General features: G+C 43.3%; 1 protein-coding gene across 2 annotated transcripts; it reads left to right on the top strand.

Moving 5' to 3' along the window:
• The first annotated feature begins 14,687 nt into the window (after window positions 1-14,687).
• atp6v0b (ATPase H+ transporting V0 subunit b) lies at window positions 14,688-21,087 on the top strand. Of its 2 annotated transcripts, none has more exons than XM_061840095.1 (9): window positions 14,688-14,814; window positions 15,128-15,263; window positions 15,853-15,901; window positions 15,993-16,076; window positions 16,232-16,309; window positions 17,265-17,334; window positions 17,420-17,471; window positions 18,795-18,985; window positions 19,257-21,087. In XM_061840095.1, the coding sequence occupies exons 2-9, from the start codon at window positions 15,179-15,181 to the stop codon at window positions 19,281-19,283; spliced, it is 636 nt and encodes a 211-aa protein (XP_061696079.1). In that variant the 5' UTR covers window positions 14,688-14,814; window positions 15,128-15,178; the 3' UTR covers window positions 19,284-21,087. The 2 variants fall into 2 exon arrangements, with proteins under 2 accessions (XP_061696079.1, XP_061696080.1); XM_061840096.1 differs by having other exon boundaries at window positions 14,766-14,814; window positions 15,161-15,263.
• Window positions 21,088-21,451: the final 364 nt, after the last annotated feature.

A 21,451-nucleotide genomic window follows, 5' to 3' on the forward strand; every position in this document is an offset into this window, starting at 1 on the left:
ATGCAAAAAGAAAAAAGAAGGGGGGGGGGCGAGGAATCGACCGTCGTCGGGCAGCTGCGGAGCGGGAGCATCCTCGGCCGTACTGAGGCAAAAGCGATCCTGCTTGTGGCTTTTATACATACGTGGCGGCTACGCACACGCACGGTGAGATTGAATGCACGTGTTGCGGGATAAATTGCAGATGCTCGGCGTCTCCTAGCAACGCAGTCTCGCTCCATCCCTGTGCAGCAATTCGTCCATATAGACCCACTTTCTTATAAGACTATAAAAATAATCATACTGACTCAGCCGTGCTAATAATAATAACCCTTTAAAAAAAATAAGAAGACGGGGGAAAAAAACAATAAGACACATGCAAGAAAATAAATATAGCATTGCCTTTCTTGCATGAGATCGCACGGGACCCGATTCGAAAGGCCGGATGAAGTTTTGAATATGTAACTGGAAAAAAAAAAGTCATTTTAATCTATTTACTGACCTATGTACACTGTTTGCGCGTGATTTATGTATCGCCATGACGCCCGCTGTTTAGATTAATCGCGGCCGGCTCCCCGAGTTAATGCGGATATTTGACGTGTACGGCCGTCAATGGGAGTGAATGTCATGTCGTGTCACGATCCAAGACGCTTATCCTCACGAGGGTTGCGGGGAAGCCGGAGCCTAACCCGGCTAGCTTCGGAGTACACCCCGAACTGGTCGCCAGTCTGTCATAGGCCAGATATCGACAACATCACTGAGCGGGGAATTGATCCCACGCTGCCCTCTCCAAAAGGGGACATGTGACTGTTGTATTACTGCTTTTTTTAATTATTATTTTTGCTCATAGCGGCACGGTGAATCAGCTGGTAAAGTGTTGGTCTCGCAGTTCGGAGGACCCGGGTTCGATCCCAGACCCGCCTGTGTGGAGTTTACATGTTCTCTCCCGTGCCTGCGTGGCTTTTCTCCGGGCACTCCGGTTTCCTCCCACACCCCGAAAACATGCAACATCAAGTGGACACTCTAAATTGCCCCAAGGTGTGCGTGCGAGTGCGACTGTTTGTCTGGTTGTGCCCTGCGATTGGCCGGCGACCAGCTGACAGCTGGAATAGCCTCCAGCACTCCCCGCGACCCCTGTGAGGATAAGCAGCAAACCAAATGGATGGATGGCTTTTTGCTCATCTTAAGTATGCATGTCGGTTTGTTTTTCTATTTTTGTGCGGCTTTTATGATATATAAAAAAATATAGAGTCAATGATAGAATAGTGCACAGATGTCAGACTCAAGGCCCGGGGGCCAGATCTGGCCTGCCACATGATTTCACGTGGCCCGCGGAGGACAATCATGTGCATCACCTTCCATGATATTTTTTGTTCAAAGCTGTACCAAAATTTCAAATTGTCATATCATAAATGACAACTCTGAAATATTACAAGTATTTTTCATGTCACCCAAAAACAGTAGTTGGAAAGTACTTCATAAATTTCATGTCTAAATATTTTTATGGTTTCACAGCCATAACGGCCCTCTAAGGGGAAACCGCAAGTACACTGTGGCTGTAGTGGTACACACACCTGCCTTAGGTGCGGGCAGCGTGGGATCGATTCCCACTCAGTGACTGACTGTCGACCAGTTCAGGTTGCAGTCCGCCTTTCGCCCGAAGCTAGCCGGGATAGGCTCTGGCTTTCCCGCAACCCTTGTGAGGATAAGTGGCTTGGATCATGGCATGCCATGACAAAATATAAAGAACCACGTAACGAAAGTGACGACCAGTTAAATACATTGATTAGTTTCTGGTTTGGGTCCTTTTATATGTTGAACCCGACTGTCGCTTAATTACAAGTGAATTACATATTTATCATTTTTCTCAAAACTTTTGAGCTGTTTTGTCATGGCTATTAACTTGAACTCCGGTCGCAGCTAAGCGTCGAAAAAGTGCCGTGGGTCGACCGCATTCATTTTTTTTTTTTGCAGTGTCAGTTACATAAGCTGAGCTTTTGTTCTAATATTTCGGTGTCAAGCGTCCGTGTCAAAAGTTTTGTCAAAAGAACGACGCGATGAACGCACAGATCCGAGCGATACGACGCTCAGCTCGTCGTTTTAGTTGCGAACGCTGGAGTGGCGACGATCAAGTGCGCGCCAGATAATTGAGGGTGAAGTGGAGCCTCTCGTTCCATCAGGTGGGAGCTACCGGGGAGCGCTTGTGCATTATTTTTGACGGGGTGGGGGGCAGAAACTACTTTACGGTCTTGAATTATGTAGCTTTGGATTCGGCTTACATAAATCAAGCACAGGAACAGGGACAGGAACAGGAACAGCTCGTTCTGCTGTACAGTCAATGTCGCTGTGATCAAATGTTTTCGCTTGGCTATGGAGTGTTTGGTACGCGCACGGAGGTTAAAATCGGAGGCCTGAGAGGGATTCGCGTAGGAACGGGATAAATGTCATCGTTCTGGTTGTTTCGAGTGTTTTGATGACCTTTTGGCTGCAAAAAGGTTTTTGTGGAGGGAGTAAAATCCCGAAGAAAAACCTTGTGAATCATATATTTTGACATTTGTTCGAAGCAAATCATCTTCTGACTTCATCATTTCTGAAAAGCAGCATGAATGGCTTGAGAAACTTTTTTTCTTGAAGAAATACAACTTTATACATATAACACTGCAGTTTTATTTTTGTATTATTGGCACAATTTTCTCAAGGTTATGACGTTTTAATGAAGAATGAGTTTATTCCTCTAATATGACAAATATTGGTGAACTTTTTTGGCTTTTATTTTTAAGAAATATTGATTCTCATGAGGGAGCTGGAAAGCGTTGGCCTCACAGTTCTGAGGTCCATCCATCCCTTTTCTTAGCCGCTCATCCTCACAAGGGTCGTGGGGAGTGCTGGAGCCTGTCCCAGCTGTCATCGGGCAGGAGGCAGGGTGCACCCTGAACTGATCGGTTCCAGCCAATCACAGTTGTGACGTCACAAGTTCAATCCCAGATCCGCCTGTGTGGAGGTTGCATGTTTTCCCCGTGCCTGCGTGGGTTTTCTTCGGGCACTCCGGTTTCCTCCCACATCCCAAAACACATGCAACATTAATTGGACACTCAAAATTGCCCCTAGGTGTGATTGTGAGTGCGGCTGTTTGTCTCGATGTGGCCTGCGATTGGCTGGCGATCAGTTGAGGGTGTACCCCGCCTCCTGTCCGTTGACAGGTGGGATAGTCTCCGGCACTCCCCGCGACACTCATGAGGATAAGCACCTAGAAAATGGATGGATGGATGGATAATGCTCATAACATTACGATTATCTAATATGATTTCAAATTTTTAATCTTGAATGAATATGATGCCATTCTCGTAATATTAATTAAATTATTAATAAACCCTTTATTGAGGTAACTAAAAATTTTGTTCTTGAAAAAGAAACATTGCAACATTTTCTAGAACATTAAAGCAATCCTTGTAATCGCATGTTTTTGACACAATAGTTTTATTTCAGTGACACGGTGGAGCAGCTGGGAAAGCGTTGGCCTCACAGTTCTGAGGTCCTGGGTTCAGTCCCGCACCCACCTGTGTGGATGTTTGCATGTTCTCTCCATGCCTGCGTCGCTTTTCTCCGGGTGGGCACTCCGGTTTCCTCCCACATCCCAAAAACACGCAACATTCATTGGACACTCTAAATTGTCCGTAGGTGTGATGGTGAGCGCAATTGGTTGGTTGTCTTGTTGTGCCCTGCGGTTGGCTGGCAACCAGTTCGGGGTGTACCCCGCCTCCTCCTCATGTCCCTCGTGAGGATAAGCGGCAAAGAAAACGGATGGATGGACAATAGTTTTATTCCCTTAACATTTCAAAATATTTTCTTTAGGAAAAACAACTTTCTTATTTTAAAATCACACCTTAATTCCTCATAAAATGTTTTTTTTGTTGAGGAAAAAATGATTATTGTCATTATTGTCCTGGTATTCAAATTTTAATCTGAAAGAAAAATCCATAAAATTCCTCCGAAGGTTACGACTTGACACTTTTCCTCAAATAATTCCTCGTAAGACCCTTTCACGATCCATTTTTGTGTCAGCGTGATCCTCCTACCCCCTGACGTACTGCAAACTGTACCTTGAGTGTTTTTTTTAGTATTCTAAAGACGGAGGCAGTGAACTTCAACTTCAGGATTCATCAGCGGAACACACGTAAGAAGCGACCAGGAGGGGATATGAAGGTGTAAAAAAAAAACATTAATGAGAGGACGGGCAGTGAGAGCTGAGAACACTGATGAGTTGCTCGGTGTGAAAGTGGTTGACTTTTCGAGGCCTTTGCACGGTGGCGCCGTATCAGCTGCATACAGATGCAAGTCGGCCTCCTGATCGAGGCGTACTTTTCCTGACGTTTTTGGAGTGTCAAGGTAGAAGAAAGTCCAAACTGAATAAACGTCCGACGGCCGCTGACGGCGTGACTTTCTGATCTTTGATTTGATCAAGCCCGACGGTACAGAAGTTCTCCGTCAATGGCGCGTTCAAAGATTTTGTTGGCGCAAAATGATCTGGTTGTTTGTCTCTGTGTGCCCTGCGATTGGCTGGCGACCAGTTCAGGGCGTACCCCGCCTCCTGCCTGTTGACAGGTGGGATAGCACTCCCTGTGACCCTTGTGAGGATAAGCGGTAGAGATAATGGATGGATGGATGGATTGCTAGAAGGAAAAAACTGTTTGAATGCCTGCTACTTTTGACTTTCTTCGATCTGTAGCGTTCAAGTGAGGGGAAATCCATCCATCCATTTTCTTGGCTGCTTATCCTCACAAGGGTCGCGGGGAGCGCTGGAGCCAGTCCCAGCTGTCAACGGGTAGGAGGCGGGGTGCACCCTGAATTGGTTTCCAGCCAATCGCAGGGCACATGGAGACAAACAGCTGCACTCACGATCACAACGAGGGGCAATTTCGAGTCCAATTAATGTTGCATATTTTTGGGATGTGGGAGGAAATTGGAGTGCTCGGAGAAAAGCCACGCAAGCCTGGGGAGAACATGCAAACTCCACAAATGCGGCTCCGGGATCGAACTCGGGACCTCAGAACTGCTATTGGCTGGCGACCAGTTCAGGGTGCACCGCGCCTCCTGCCCGTTGACTGCTGGGATAGGCTCCAGCACTCCCTGTCACCCTTGTGAGGATAAGCAGAAAATGGATGGATGGACCTCAGAACTGTGAGGCCAATGCTTTGCTAGCTGAGCCACCAATCGATCTTTTTTTTCGTGTGCACACTTACTATTTTTTGTTTGTTTTTAATATTTTATTTAGCCAGTAAGTACAGTATTCATTTTGTCATTTCAGTGAAGCGTAAAATATATTTTAAAAGAAAACAAATATTACTTTGTGAAACCCATCTACAGAAACATTTAACATACATTGAGCACATGATATATTTTTTCACATTTTATAGATTTTTTTATTTTGCAATTGACTGAATTTTTTGGGGGTTGCAATTTTTCCTTATTTTAACATGCGACTTTTATTCAATGTTTAAACAAAACACCATTTCATCTGTGAGTGATCTAAAATAAAGTGTTGTTGGATGATTTATGATTAATGTAGTCATATATATGCAGTCTTATAAAAGTGTCATCCGCACTGATATTAGACTTCAAAGATTCTGAGGAATATTTCAGACGGAGCCGCTTTTGTGCGCCCAGGTTTCAATTAAAGGTTGAGCGGCTCCATACATTATTGAATAGGCCGTCGCCGCACACTCAAAACGAGGCTGTGTGGCAAATTTTAAAACGCTGCGTACCAAGTATGACAATTTCTCTCATTTGTGACTTTTACACAGCAGAAAGACGAGGATACGTTATCCATCCATCCATTTTCTTTGCCGCTTACCCTCACCAGGGTCGCGGGGAGTGACGGAGCCTATCGCAGCTGTCAACGGGTCAGGAGGCGGGGCACAAAGAGGCAAATTGGATAAAAAAAAAAATTAATGAAAGTAGAAAGTGTATTAAGGAGTAATAGTCAAGTAGTTTCACGGTTGCGCGTTGGTAAGCGGTCGTGTGCTCTGTCGAGTCTTCAAACAGCTTCCGCGTGATCATTTGAATACGAAACGCTTTGTGTTTGGTTCGGTTTTGACATGCACGCACACTGTTGTCTGCATCCAAGCGACGGGCAATTCCAAAAATGTCATTACAAATACATAAACGGGTACAATGGCGGCTAAGTATCGTGAATACCGATGCTGAAAAAAATAAAGGGAGGTGAACAATAAGACATTTCAAACCTCGGAAAATATGTGATAACTGAACAGAGGGGGGCGGCGCGGTGGATCAGCTGGTGAAGCGTCGGCCTCACAGTTCTGAGGACCCGGGTTCGATCCTGGTCCGTCTGTGTGGAGTTTGCATGTTTTCCCCGTGCCTGCGTGGGTTTTCTCCGGGCACTCCGGTTTCCTCCCACATCACAAAAACATGCCACGTAAACTGGACACTCTAAATTGCCCATAGGTGTGATTGTGAGTGCGGCTGTTTGTCCCTACGTGCCCTGCGATTGGCTGGCAAGCAGTTCAGGGTGTACCCCGCCTCCTGTTTGTTGACAGCTGCGATAGGCACCACAAATCCCCGTGACCCTTGTGAGGATAAGCCGCAAAGAAAATGGATGGATAAATTGCCCACAGGTGTGATCATGAGTGTGGCTGTTTGTCCCTATGTGCCCTGCGATTCGCTGGCAAGCAGTTAAGGGTGTACCCCACCTCCTGCCCGTTGACAGCTGGGATAGGCTCCGGCACTCCCCGTGACCCTTGTGAGGATATAAGCTGCCAAGAAAATGGATGGATAAATTGCCCATAGGTGTGATCGTGAGTGTGGCTGTTTGTCCCTATGTGCCCTGTCATTGGCTGGCAACTAGGTTCAGGGTGTACCCCGACTCCTTCCCGTTGACAGCTGGGATAGGCTCCACAACTCCCTGCGACCCTTGTGAGGATAAGCTGCCAAGAAAATGGATGGATGCATAAACAGAGGAGAGTCATCACCTATCATCTGCCTTAAACAATGTGGTGATGGTGTCCTTACGTAAGACATTGTGACCCCAATGAGTTGTTTTTCCACAAGACGAGCGAACCAACGATTGGGATGCAGGACGGTCGTTTCACTGTCGGCGCCAGGCAATAACGTCAACAACGACACCCTTTTGTTGGCCACCCCCAGGGGGAAACACCCAGTGAGGTATAAATAGGACAAAAATAAAACATTTTGAACTGAAGAAGCTTTGGGGCCTTTTTGCTCTTTTTTTTTTTTTTTTTTTTTTTTTGGGTGTCTTTTCAACAAATAGTCCAGGCGCCTTTATTGCAACCTGTCCAGACTCGTTACTGTCAGCTTCACAACGTGTGGTGAAAATGTGGTCGCTATATGGAAAATGTACCATCCATGCATCCATTTTCTTAGCCACTTATCCTCACGAGGGTCGCGGGGAGTGCTGGAGCCCGACAGGCAGGAGGCTTGGTACACCCTGAACTGGTTGCCAGCCAATCGCAAGGCACATAGGGACAAACAGCCGCACTCACGATCACACCTATGGGCAATTTATCCATCCATTTTCTTGGCAGCTTATCCTCACAAAGGTCGCAAGGAGTGGTGGAGCCTATCCCAGCTGTCTATGGGCAGGAGGCGGGGTACACCCTGAACTGGTTGCCAGCCAATCGCAGGGCACATAGGGACAAACAGCCACACTCATGATCACACTTATGGGCAATTTATCCATCCATTTTCTTGGCAGCTTATATCCTCACAAGGGTCACGGGGAGTGCCAGAGCCTATCCCAGCTGTCAACGGGCAGGAGGTGGGGTACACCCTGAACTGGTTGCCAGCCAATCGCAAGGCACATAGGGACAAACAGCCGCACTCACGATCACACCTATGGGCAATTTATCCATCCATTTTCTTGGCAGCTTATATCCTCACAAGGGTCACGGGGAGTGCCGGAGCCTATCCCAGCTGCCAACAGGCAGGAAGCGGGGTAGACCCTGAACTGCTTGCCAGCCAATCGCAGGGCACATAGGGACAAACAGCCACACTCATGATCACACTTATGGGCAATTTATCCATCCATTTTCTTGGCAGCTTATATCCTCACAAGGGTCACGGGGAGTGCCAGAGCCTATCCCAGCTGTCAACGGGCAGGAGGTGGGGTACACCCTGAACTGGTTGCCAGCCAATCGCAGGGCACATAGGGACAAACAGCCGCACTCACGATCACACCTACGGGCAATTTAGAGTGTCCAGATTGCGTTGCATGTTTTTGGGATGTGGACGATGAACCCGGGACCTCGGAACTGTGACGCCAACGCTTTCCAGTTGATCCACCGTGCTGCTTTTTTTTTTTTTTTCTCTTTATTTATTTTTTTGTAAATTGTTGAATAAACATGTTTTTATATTTGAGGTTGTTTTGGGCCCAAAAAACAAATTATCCAATCCGCCAGCGGCGGTACACGTAAGCTTGTTATGTGAACACAAACAATCACAGCCTAGCCAAGTGACTCGACGTACAGTAAGTTTATAAATGACTTCTTTTGAACGCCACATTAGATTTATCCGCTCGCGGGAGGAGACGCGCAAATGAGCGCGCCCCCTCACTCGCGACGTGCATTGTTAGGTTCCTATATCCACAAAAACAAAAACAAAAAACCTTTGACACCTGGGTATTATATTTGCCAGAAATATTACGCAACGGGCCGGCCTGTACAGCCAGAGCACGACGCGGCGATGGCGCGCGTGCTAACGCCGGTTAATGGGCCTTGATGAAGTTAAATGGAAACATCGGCTTGCCCTCCCTCGCCCGCGTCGTTAGCCGTAAGAGGGTTACGGCATCGCGGCGAAAGGGGACGTTCGCATTTATGCTGTCTTCCTTTTGTTAATGGAAACGTTTGAATGCCCTGTGCTTTGTGTTCGTGATCAGAAGCGTCTGTCGCTCACATGGACTTTATTTCTATTTCCTTACTTTGAATGGGTACACATTATGCGGTTCGGGTCAAGTCCAGGTTTGGACAGGGGTCGACGTTGGGGGAACTGCTACGCTCAGGATCAGCATTGGGGGTTAGGTGAAAGGATCCCGTCGCCCAGTTTAAGACGGGACACGCATTTTTAGGGTTTTCCCTTGGAACAATTCAATACGAAGGAAGCAAAAGGGCACAGATTACGCATGATTGTTTCATGTGTTTATGATTTGAACGCAATGCTTTCGGGCAAACATGTCATTAACAAACAATACGATGACCTCAGAAGTTTGTTTCGCACGGCGCCGTTAGCGTGCTTTGTTTCCGTGGAAATTTTTCTCCCTGGCGCAAAGACCAAGAGGATCCACGCAGACCAGCCATCTTACAGCTGAATTATATGAAAACCCAGTGAAGAAAATGAGTATTTGAACACCCTGCTACAGTGAAGAAAATAAGTATTTGAACACCACTGCTATATTGCAAGTTGTCCCACTTAGAAATCATGGAGGTGTCTGAAATTTACATCGTAGGTGCATGTCCACTCTGAGAGATAAAATCCAGAAATCACAATGTATGATTTTTTTTTAACGATTTATTTGTGTGATACAGCTGCAAATAAGTATTTGAACACCTGTCTATCAGCTAGAATTCTGACCCTCAAAGACCGGTTAGTCGGCCTTTAGAAGTATTATCCTGAATCAGATGCACCGGTGTGAGGTAGTTAGCTGCATAAAGACACCTGTCCACCCCGTACAATCAGTAAAATTCAAATTTGTAACGTGGCCAAGACCAAAGAGCTGTCCAAAGTCACCAAAGACAAAAATTGTACAACTCCACACGGCTGGAAAGGGCTACGGAGAAATTGCCGAGAAGCTTGGTGGAAAAAGGTCCACTGTTGGAGCAGTCATTAGAAAATGGAAGAAGCTAAACATCGGAGTGGAGACCCATTTTAAGTTTTCACCTCGTGGGGTCTCAATGATCCTTAGAAAGGTGAGGAATCAGCCCAGGACTACACGACAGGACTTGGTCAATGACCGGAGAAGAGCTGGGACCACCGTTTCCAAGGTAATACGTAAGGTAAGACGTCATGGTTTGAAAACACAAATGGAACGGAAGGTTCCCCTGCTTAAACCAGCACCTGTCAAGGCCCGTCTTAAGTTTGCCAATGACCATTTGGATGACACAGAGGAGTCATGGGAGAAAGTTTTGTGGGCGGATGAGACCAAAATGGAGCTTTTTGGTCATAATTCCACTAACCGCGTTTGGAGGAAGACGAATGATGAGTTCCACCCCAAGAACACCGTCCCTACTGTGAAGCATGGGGGTGGTAGCATCATGCTTCGGGGGTGTTTTTCTGCACATGGGACAGGACGACTGCACCGTATTAAGGAGAGGACGATCGCGGTCATGTATTGTGAGATTTTGGGGAGCACCCTCTTCCCCTCAGTCAGAGCAACGAAGATGGGTCGTGGGTGGGTCTTTCAACATGACAATGACCCGAAGCACACGGCCGGGAAAACCAACGAGTGGCTCCGTGAGAAGCATATCAAGGCAGTTTCCAGACCTAAACCCAATAGAAAATCTTTGGAGGGAACTGAAATTTCGTGTTTTTCAGCAACAGCCCAGAAACCTGTCTGATCGAGAGAAGATCTGTGCGGAGGAATACATGTAAACAGACGACCATGGGCAGAAAAGTAGCTCGAGTTCAGTGGTTTAAAACAAAACAAAAAGAAGTGATTATCAATCGCCAGCGATATTAATGAAATAGCACAAAGACGGACAATTATTGAGTCGAATTAGTGTCTGTCAGACATGCTAATCAGCTAAGAGAGACGGGATTTGTTTTCTGTCCAGCATCAAGTCCCTGTAGGCTTCTTGTTGCTTAAGCAGCTTCACAGTCCCAAGTGGAACGTGAGTGAATACTAATAACATAAATGACAACTGGATTTGATTGATTAATAGCGCGTGCCCCGGCGTGAATGGACAATGAGATTAATTTTTTGAGGCTCTATTCAAGGCTCCAAACCTCTTGAGAATCAAGTCGTGTTTTGGGATATTAATAACGTGCTGAACGTTGCCAATGTGATTTATGACTCAATAATAGCAAGGGGGGCTAGGTAGCGATACATGGCTTCTGAAAAAAAAATAGCATGTATGTTTAATGGTATAAATTTGCAATTTCATCCATGACATACTACTCTAAAATGTATTTGTCATTTTTAAGTGATGCTGGTATTTTTTTTTTTTTTTTTTTGCTGCATCAGCTAGCTGGGATTACCATTGTGTGGCTATTTATTTGAACCTTTCATCCATATCCATACAACAATTTGCCAAGTACTGTATTTAATATATTAGTTTCAAAAGGAATAGAGTACAATTTACGTATGTATGCCATTTTTTTCTCACGTTATAGTTGAAGCTGGTGTAAACGTCCTCACAACATTGACGCTTATCCGAGCAAATCAGCAGAAATTGGTACAGTACATCTGTCGAATTAGCCTTGAATTATTAGCGTGTCCCACAGGTGTCAAACTCAAGGCACGGGGGCCACATTGGCCTACTCTTACTTTTATGTGGCCCGTGAAAGCGCTTTTTTTTTTTTGTTGCATCACCTCCCATGTTTCTTAATAAAAGTCATACCCAAATTTCAATCTTTGTATTTGTTACCAAACCCTCTTTTACAGTAACTTCAACAACAGTTGAACAAACTATTATGATTGACTTCTGAGTTCTGAATTGTTATTCAGTAATTTGTGACATATATGTAATACAGTGATGCCTCGGTTCTGGACCACAATCCTATCCAGAAAACGGTTCGGAAAGTGAATTGTTCGAAAACCGAATCGATGTTTCCCATTTCAATGAATGGAAAAAGAAATAATGCGTTCCAAGCCAAAAAAAATTGTCTTTTTAAAGCATTTTTTTAAGCTTTTCATGATAATAAACTGCATAGTAGAAATACATGTATAGTTTAAATTCTTTATATAATAAAATAATTTTAGAAGTATTTATATTTTTTGCTTAAAATGTATGATTTAGTCATAGAGTACGCTAGGCTGGGAGTGCATTGCCGGATCTGTAGCGACTCGGCCCCCAGCCTTGTAAGCTTTTTTTTTTTTTGTTGCATCACCTCCCATGTTTCTTAATAAAAGTCATACCCAAATTTCAATCTTTGTATTTGTTACCAAACCCTCTTTTACAGTAACTTCAACAACAGTTGAACAAACTATTATGATTGACTTCTGAGTTCTGAATTGTTATTCAGTAATTTGTGACATATATGTAATACAGTGATGCCTCGGTTCTGGACCACAATCCTATCCAGAAAACGGTTCGGAAAGTGAATTGTTCGAAAACCGAATCGATGTTTCCCATTTCAATGAATGGAAAAAGAAATAATGCGTTCCAAGCCAAAAAAAATTGTCTTTTTAAAGCATTTTTTTAAGCTTTTCATGATAATAAACTGCATAGTAGAAATACATGTATAGTTTAAATTCTTTATATAATAAAATAATTTTAGAAGTATTTATATTTTTTGCTTAAAATGTATGATTTAGTCATAGAGTACGCTAGGCTGGGAGTGCATTGCCGGATCTGTAGCGACTCGGCCCCCAGCCTTGTAAGCTTTTTTTTTTTATTAACAAAAGTACAGAATAAATTTAAACAAGCAAGTTGCCTTCTTCGGAGCCATGATTGGGGGTTGATAATCGATAAGAAGAAAAACAACAGTCACTACCGTGACACGTCTGTGTACAGAGTCTGCCTTATACAGAATAACAAAAGAGCGCTGGTTGCGCTGCGCAATTTATGTCATTTTGTTTTTTTTTTTGGGGGGGGGGCATTCGAATTGACATTAACAAAACGCGTCATGGGTGGGTCAACTGCTTGCGCTGTGCGCATTATGTCATTTTCTGTTTTTTTTTTTTTTTTCGGGTAACAAACAGTAACAAACATTATGTCACTATAATGAGGTTTAAAAATCCAATTGTGTAATAAGCGTGAGTTGTTGAATCGTTTAGTTCACTTGTAAATATTTGAGTTTTTCTTCCTTAGTAGAGAGAAAAACATTCTCTAACTAATTTTTTTGAAAGTTTTGATTTGGGAATAAAAAAAAGGTAGATAATGACAATATGCATTTATTTTTCACTTTAACGCAGTAGTGGTGTAATGACCCACTTACGTCAGCGCCAGCAACACCACATTACTGCTTCTGTAAGCAAAAATACATATCTGTGGCAAAGATTAGTGCGTCTGGCTCATTAGTGCAAAGTATTCGAGCATTTCATGCATATGCACAAAACCGACGAATGACTGATTTTAATGTATTCGTTGGCTAAAAATTGGACTTAATGTTCCCGTAAAAGTGAAGGACAGCGGCTCAGCCAGTCATCAATTATATTTGAATTAAATGTCATAGCCTGAGGCCTGGTCAGAACAAGGCCATCGGATAACGTTATTATTTATCTGAAGGGCCTTTTGAAGTCCATTTTCCTTTATATTGATGTACGCTGGGGCTTGATAATGAAATCAACTAGTTTTTCCCGAGTTTTATGTCATAATTTAAATAATGTGAAGCTTATTCACCTTCACGGAATCAATAAAAGGTTTTTAGAAGCAGTAGATAGTTGCGACTGAGCATTTGCGAGTTCACCCAACTTCCGATATTTCCTTTGAAGCCTAATCAATAACCGTTCTCAGAGAGAAATTCAACTGTTTATCGTAATCTCACTCACGCTCCTTCTAAGGCGCCATGTTAGCGGAAAAGTACGGTAACTAGCGTTGGCCAACAGCACGGACAGCGAGCTGCCGCAGCACGATGGAATGAATATTCAAGGAGTTCATTTATCAAAAGCGTGCATACGGGCATTTCCATGCAAAAAAGTATGGGATTTATGCGCGGGGATGTGCATAAATTTACACACGGCTCTGACCGTCCGTACACAAAATGTTGCGGGAGAGCAGAGAAACTACAAATCGAACCCACTAAGAGGGTCGCCTAAGCCACGTGTGCACATCTCGCCACTGGGATTTTTGGAAAATGGGACATTTTGGCAGGAAATTGGAAATCTGCGATAAGAGTAAAGTGAGTTGCCAAGTTCGGTTACCTACAAAAGGGATCACTGTAATAGCTTCACCGAGCCCAGATTTCGCACTGACTTAGTACATTCGTTGTCATTATTTTTCATTATATTTTATTGCATGATTGTGCTGCACTGAAATGCTTTACGATTTAAATTGAATTCCACCGATAACAAAATGTGTCTCGCCCGTAAATAGCGCCTCTTTTCTTTAACGAATGGTGGACGTCCTGCATATTCTTTCAAAAAATGTGCATCCCTGTCAACTTTTCGGAGCGCCAACCTGTATAAAATACCAAAAAAAAAAAAAAAAAATTCCTTATAGAGAGCAAAAAATCCTTATAACATACCGAAGCAAATTATATGCCAAAATAATGAAGGGAAAAAACGCAATGATTTTTATTGTAGATCTCCATAATGATAATATCTGAAGTTAATGTCTAGTGATCAAAGTTTATTTAGTGGCATTACTGTGTTCAGAATTGTATTCACGTGTAACTTTCTTCGCCGACTCTAAATGCTGACCCTTCGGCTCGAAATTACTGCAACCATCCATATTGATTTTGCATTGCAATAATGCTGTCAGAATCTGTATGATTTGTGATATACGGCCGTATATACGTAAGATTCACCACAAAATCCGTTTGAACGTACGAGTTGACAGGTATTAATGCGGTTTGGCGCAATGGAAGGAGGGAAAAATGAGAAAATACAGTAGTCTCGGGTTTGTTGAACAACAGCGACACCAAGTGTCATTTTCACACATTGCAAGGAGAGGTCGCACTCCGGTTTGGAACGCAGCCGTCCGGGACCAGGTCGTTTTGAGCGATTAGTTGTCCTATACTGCAAATTTTTTCGATTTTTTTTTTTAACTGGATTTGAAAACTTTCTATGATAACAGAGATTAAAAATGAATGTTAAGTGATGGTTTAAAAATGTCGAGGAATAGAAATGGAACGCGCAGTCCTGTGGTCACGTGCTCGTCGTGCTGGATCAGCTGACTGTGTGGCTAGCTTCTGCTTTTACGCTCTTCCGCGGCTTTCCTGCCTCGCACGACAACGCTAGCAAAAGAATATATATATATATATATATTTTTTTTTAAACAGTGGCGTCTTTGTTTTCTGCCAGGGAGCTTAAAGTTCGTTCGCGTCTTTGCTTTAGCACGCCGAAGCCGAATCGATGCTGCTGGAGTGGATGATGGACGGACACGCCATTCTTTACACGGGGGTCACTTTGGCCTTCTGGACCACCATACTCGTCGTCGGTAAGATTGTCACCTTAAAAAAAATGAACTTTGTGAATTAAAATGTGTGTACTACCAAGAAATCGAGAAACATCGGCCACTGAAGTCATTTATTGGGTTCGCTTGCAGCTGTAATGTGTTCACGTTTGGCGGCTCTGGTTGGGATCAGGCTAAATGCTGGGACGCACTGCGGCGTCTTTCGCGATGGGTGGCCACCGTCAAAAACATTTATCATTATCATCATTAAAAAAAACTGCGGTTTGGATGACATTATTGGCAAAATGTATTGGTATTGTTTAGCTTGTCAACGGCGATCCGCTCGTATGCTTTAGCTCCTATCCAACACAATCATGTTCATTCCGTGTTTTTGTAATGAAGAAATTGTAATATTTCGTTATACTTTAAAGTATTATCAATAATTTTACATTTAAAACAATCTTGGCTCTCCCGGATTTAATTCCATGGCTGAAGCGGAGTAATTCTCATGACAAAGTGAGCTATCGTACCCTAGTAGGAGATCTTTGCACGTGCATGTGACTTTGAACTATTGTTAAAAAAATGCTTCATAGAAATGACCAAAGTTATGCTAATTTTATCCATTTTTTTCCAGGTATATGCTACACTATATTTGATTTAGGATTCCGTTTTGATGTGGCATGGTGAGCACACCTTTTTATTGTTATTTATTGTTTCTTTCCTAGTCCCTGAAACTTATATATGCTACATATATATAATTATATTTTTTTGCAGGTTCCTTACAGAAACGTCACCTTTCATGTGGGCCAATCTGGGCATCGGCTTGGCCATCTCGCTGTCTGTTGTGGGAGCAGCTTGGTGAGAAGGAACCGCATGATGAGTGACACATTCTGGGTTTTTTTTTGTTTTGTTTGTTTCACCTTTTGAGGAAATCTTTTAAGATTGAGGAAGTGTGACCTCATAGATTGTCTCATAAAGGAATATGTTTTAATCGCGTATTGTGTGTATTCCAGGGGAATCTACATAACTGGCTCAAGCATCATTGGTGGCGGTGTCAAGGCTCCTCGCATTAAAACCAAAAATTTAGTCAGGTAGGCTAGAAACAAAATTTTTTTTGTGGATATGTATAAACTGGGCGGCACGATGGATCTGCTGGTAAAGCGTTGGCCTCACAGTTCTGAGGTCCCGAGTTCGATCCCGGATCCGCCTGTGTGGAGTTTGCATGTTCTCCCACATCTCTAAAACACGCAACATGCGGCTGTTTGTCTCCGTGTGCCCTGCGATTGGCTGGCAACAAGTTCAGGGTGTACCCGTTGACAGCTGAGATAGGCTCCACCAATCCCCCGTTCCTTGTGAGGATAAGCAGCAAAGAAGATGGATGGATGTATAACCTGTGACACTTTTCTGCCCCTATTGTTAGCTAGTTAATGGGCTTTATTTAATAATGAATGAATCATTTGTGTGCGTTTTTTATGTTTCAATTGCATTTGCAAATTTTCAATGTGCTTGAAAAAACATTTTTAGTAAATCATTGAAATGTAGCTTATTTGTTTCAATTGACTGCGTACTAAAGCATTCATTTGTTAATATAATGATAAAGTAATGGCACATTTTGGGCATATTTTATTTTGTTATAGTTCTAGGCTTTTCTTTTAAATCATCCATCCATCCATTTTCTTTGTCGCTTATCCTCACAAGGGTCACGGGGAGTGCTGGAGCCTGTCCCGGCTGTCAAAGGGGAAAGGAGGCGGGGCACACCCTGAATTGGTTGCCAGCCAATCGCAGGGGGCATCGAGCCCAATAGCCGCACTCACAATCACACCTTGGGACAATTTAGTGTCCAATTAATGGTGCATGTTTTCGGGATGTGGGAGGAAACCAGAGTTCCCGGAGAAAACCCACACAGGCACGGGAAGACCGTGCAAATTCCACACAGGCAGGGCGGGATTGAACCTGGGTCCTCAGAACTGTGAGGCCAACACTTTACCAGGTGAACCACCGTAGCGCCTTCTTTTAAATCGTCCTAAAATTTTTCACGTTTCCCAGCATCATTTTCTGCGAAGCTGTTGCAATCTACGGCATCATCATGGCCATTGTCATCAGTAACATGGCCGAGGTAAACCTCCGATTCCGCTTGACAATTTATGTACTGTTGCGATTGTTAGATGATATTATGAATATGATTTGGATTATTTTTGCAGAACTTCAGCGGAACAACTCCTGAGACCATCGGCGCGAAAAACTATCAAGCTGGTAAGAACCACTGACCTAAAAAAAGACGGACTAGCGCATACGCGTCGAGCGGGATGTCGATTGGTTGAAGCCAATTTGCCGCCATCTTGGTACTCCCAAAACGTGTGGAGGACTTGGTTGACAGGTTGGATTATGGTGGGTTTTTTCTCCAAAGTTGACATTTCGAATTAAAACTGGTCGTGTGAGCGAGACATTTTTTCATGTTCAGGTAAGATGAAGGATTTTTGATTCGACTTGGTAAGCCAAAAAAGGCGACGTGTAAAGGAAAGACATGGAACACCGTGACTAGCAAGAAACCTTGCATATCACCTCGGGCCCGATTTCCGTGACATGTTAACTTTTCCCAAAATACGCTGTGAAGCACTATCATAATAAGATAGCAAAAAACTAAGCATTTTTTTTTCATAAAAACATTACATTTTAAGTCAATCAGTTCGATATATTTTTAGAAATAAGGACTCGCAATGGGAAAATGCTAAGCGCGTTGTCCATTTGTTGTCTCTGTCCCATTTCAGAAAGAAAATTTAAACTTGTTTCCTCGCATTTGAAGATCAAATTCAATTTGCAGAGTTCTGTACTATGAAATTCATTAAAAAAAATTTGCAGAAAATGTGTTTTGTTGCTTATGAAGTTTGGGAAGGTATTCAGGTCGCTTTTTCGTGAAAAAACCGTTGGCCTATAATGGTGAAGTAGAGAGTGAACAACAACTGTAAACAAAACTTTGTTCAAGTGAATTGAGCTCATCAGAAAATTAAAAAAAAAAAAAAACTTTACAAACAAACTGTCAAATCTTTCTAACTTACCTACGGAATGTTTTCTCACAGCCACAAAGCTGGCGATTAACGCTGTTTTGGGAGTATCAAGATGGCGGATGGCGACTTCAGTTTTGGTGGCCAATGAGCCATCCGTTTTTTTTTTTTTTTTTTTTACATCAGTGGTAGAACATACAGGAAAACGACTGACAAAATGGTAAATAAAGGATGTAAAGTTACACGAATTTTAATACAAATAGCAAGAAAGACTCCATTTCGATACTTTTCTGAAACAGTTTTACATGTACACACTCAGTAGCTGCATTAAACGTGACAGCTAGTCGACATCCAATATAATAAAAGCAGTTGCAAAACAGGAAGTAGTAACCTATCAAAATAACATCACAATAATCCTGTGACAATAATTATCCAACAAAAGGGAACAGAAATTCGAAACAAAGTCTTTTGTTCACAAAGTTGCTTCTGGTTGAGAGTCCTGGCGAGCCAACGGGAACGCGGGTACAAATCTTTTTTTTTTTTTTTTTTTTTTTGTTTGTTTCCGTGCGAGCAGGATACTCCATGTTCGGCGCCGGCCTGACGGTGGGCTTCTCCAACCTCTTCTGCGGCATCTGCGTGGGAATCGTGGGCAGCGGGGCGGCGCTGGCCGACGCCCAGAACGCCAGCCTCTTCGTCAAGATCCTCATCGTGGAGATCTTCGGCAGCGCCATCGGCCTCTTCGGCGTCATCGTGGCCATCCTGCAGGTGAGCGACGTCACCGACAAAATCAAAACATTGACTAAAAGGGAATAAGAATACATATTGCTAAGAAATGGAAGTCAAATACTGGTTTGACACAAAGATTCTTTCCCTATTCACTGTTAGCGATTTATGATCCATACAGTATATGCCCGACAGGCTATTGATACATTTTTTTAAAAAATCCGTTGTTCACGATTTGACGATTTGTGGTAATTAATGCAATTTCTTGGGTCATACTACGGAACCGTTAACCCCCGTTTCTCCTTCCCCAAAGACGTCAAAAGTAAAGATGGGCGACTAGATGAGGAGGGACAAGAGGAAGTTGACAACACCGCTGGGGAAGAAAAACAAAAACAAAAACGCTGTGTAAATAATACACCGTAAATTATTTAAATGTTCTATTTGCCGCTTATTGTTTGTCATTTCAAGAACAGCTGTTTCTTAACAATGAATGGTGGTGGAAAATGACACTATTGATAGAGTATTGGAACATATTTTTGTTGAGAGTGTGATTGTGTGTTGTTCTCTTCGTGTGAAGCATGAGGGCTTTTAGCCTTTGTTTACTTTGGTTGCCTGGTTTGTCAGACCCGCTTACTCACTGGCGCCCCCCTACTGGAACGTGTTCGTATTTCAGCCAGTACCAGTTTAATGTAAATGAGAGAGAAAGCGCTGGGCCGTTACTGTCATGCATGCAATGACACAATGCAAAGAAAAGTCTTGAGGACCAATGAAATTCAGCGGTAAGTCAGACATTTTGGGTAAATTACTGGGGGTGATAAACGAGGGAATTCACGCAAATGGGGACCAATCGGGGACGGGTATCTAGACAGATGGGTGATGGGAAATGCAAAGTCTTTTTGTCTGTTCAACCTCAACATATCTGAAACTCAAGTTTTGAAAATGCGTACTTCCCGTGTGGGATATTTCAGCGTCACTGATGTTCATGACGTGGCACGGTGGATCAGCCGGTAAAGCGTTGGCCTCACAGGTTTGGGGATCTGGGTTCGATCCCGGCCCCGCCTGTGTGGAGTTTGCGTGTTCTCCCCCGTGCCTGCGTGGGGTTTCTCCAGGCGCTCTGGTTTCCTCCCACATCCCAAAAACATGCGACATTAATCGGACGCTCTTAAGTTGCTCCACGGTGTGATTCCAAGTGTGGCTATTTGTCTCAATGTGCCCTGTGATTGGCTGTCGACCCGTTCAGGGTATACCCTGCCTCCTGCCCATTCACAGCTGTGATGGGCTCCAGCAATCCCCGCGACCCTCGTGAGGATAAGCGGCCAAGAAGATGGATGGATGTCTAACATGGCAGGATGCATTAACGAATCTCATGGACTCGTGCCCAAAATTGAAGTTAACCATATCCATTTTGGGCAAATATTAAGGCTTGGTAGTCGTACTTTGGCAAATGTCAATAAGAGACGTCACTGGAGGTTTTTTTTTTTTTTTTTTTTTTTTTTAACATCGGTAACAGTTTTGTTTAGGCCATCTAATGTGGGCAGAGTGTGACATCAAGGTTTGATCATTTTTAAGGCTTCGCCATGAAAAAGAGGGCGCGTTAGCTCTCGTTCATCACAACTCGCAGGACGCTTTTGTAACTTGTTGATTTTCTGACGGAGCTTTCGTCATCCGTCACCTGCCATGCAGACTTTTTGTTTGTTTTGGACCCTGGCAGGGAAAAATAGAAGACCTTCTCGTTGTGATCTTTTTCAGATCTTAATATGTAATACAGTGACTGACATGAGCCATAGTATTGATGAGCTTATAGAAAAATAATGTAAACTATTCTTTATTTTCCACCATTTACTTCATTTTTTTTATATTTCCTGGATTCCGTGTTCTCTCACAGCTTCGGTGAAATGAATCGATGCCAGTTTAACAGACCAGGCTAACCTGTGAACCCCCCCCCCCCTGTAATTATTGTTGTGAAAGACTGTTAACATGGGTTTGATTGTGATAAATGTGATTTATGCCACTCCCCCCCCCCCACACACACACAGTGAAGTCCTGAAAGAAGGCCTGTACAGAACTCCAGATTTGTCAGTGTGTGAAATGATGTTGTGATGGTGAAACGAAAGTAAATGTCCAATAAAAATAGAAAACAGCTCCATTGTCTTCATCAATTTTTGGATGTTTAAAAAAAAAAACAGTCACGTCTGCTGATTTCAAGCCCACTGACAAATGTAGTGTTCCTTTGTATCCTCTAGGTGGCGCAAATGTAACGTGAGCGAGAGTTTGGAGGGAGAAGGGTGCTACAAAAAAAGTTACGGAACCACGGAATTCATGTAACTGCAAACTAGTTAGCAGAGTATCGTGATTCATCTTTCATAATTTTAGTTTTAAGATGTAAAGAAAAATATCCCCAAATTACTGTCACAAACATCTTACTTTGCATGATCTTAAAATGTACTATGAATTTTTAATCAGGTACAACTTTAAAGCAATACATTTAGATGAATATATTATGCATTT

This window comes from Syngnathoides biaculeatus, chromosome 13, assembly GCF_019802595.1.
Source record: "Syngnathoides biaculeatus isolate LvHL_M chromosome 13, ASM1980259v1, whole genome shotgun sequence".
Classification (NCBI taxonomy): domain Eukaryota; kingdom Metazoa; phylum Chordata; class Actinopteri; order Syngnathiformes; family Syngnathidae; genus Syngnathoides; species Syngnathoides biaculeatus.

Bases quoted from the DNA above. Each gene is read 5' to 3' on its own strand.
- atp6v0b (XM_061840095.1), top strand. From the start codon at position 15,179: ATGCTGCTGGAGTGGATGATGGACGGACACGCCATTCTTTACACGGGG. The intron at 15,902-15,992 runs GTGAGCACACCT...ATTTTTTTGCAG, and splicing joins TTCCGTTTTGATGTGGCATG to GTTCCTTACAGAAACGTCAC. The intron at 17,335-17,419 runs GTAAACCTCCGA...TTATTTTTGCAG, and splicing joins TCATCAGTAACATGGCCGAG to AACTTCAGCGGAACAACTCC.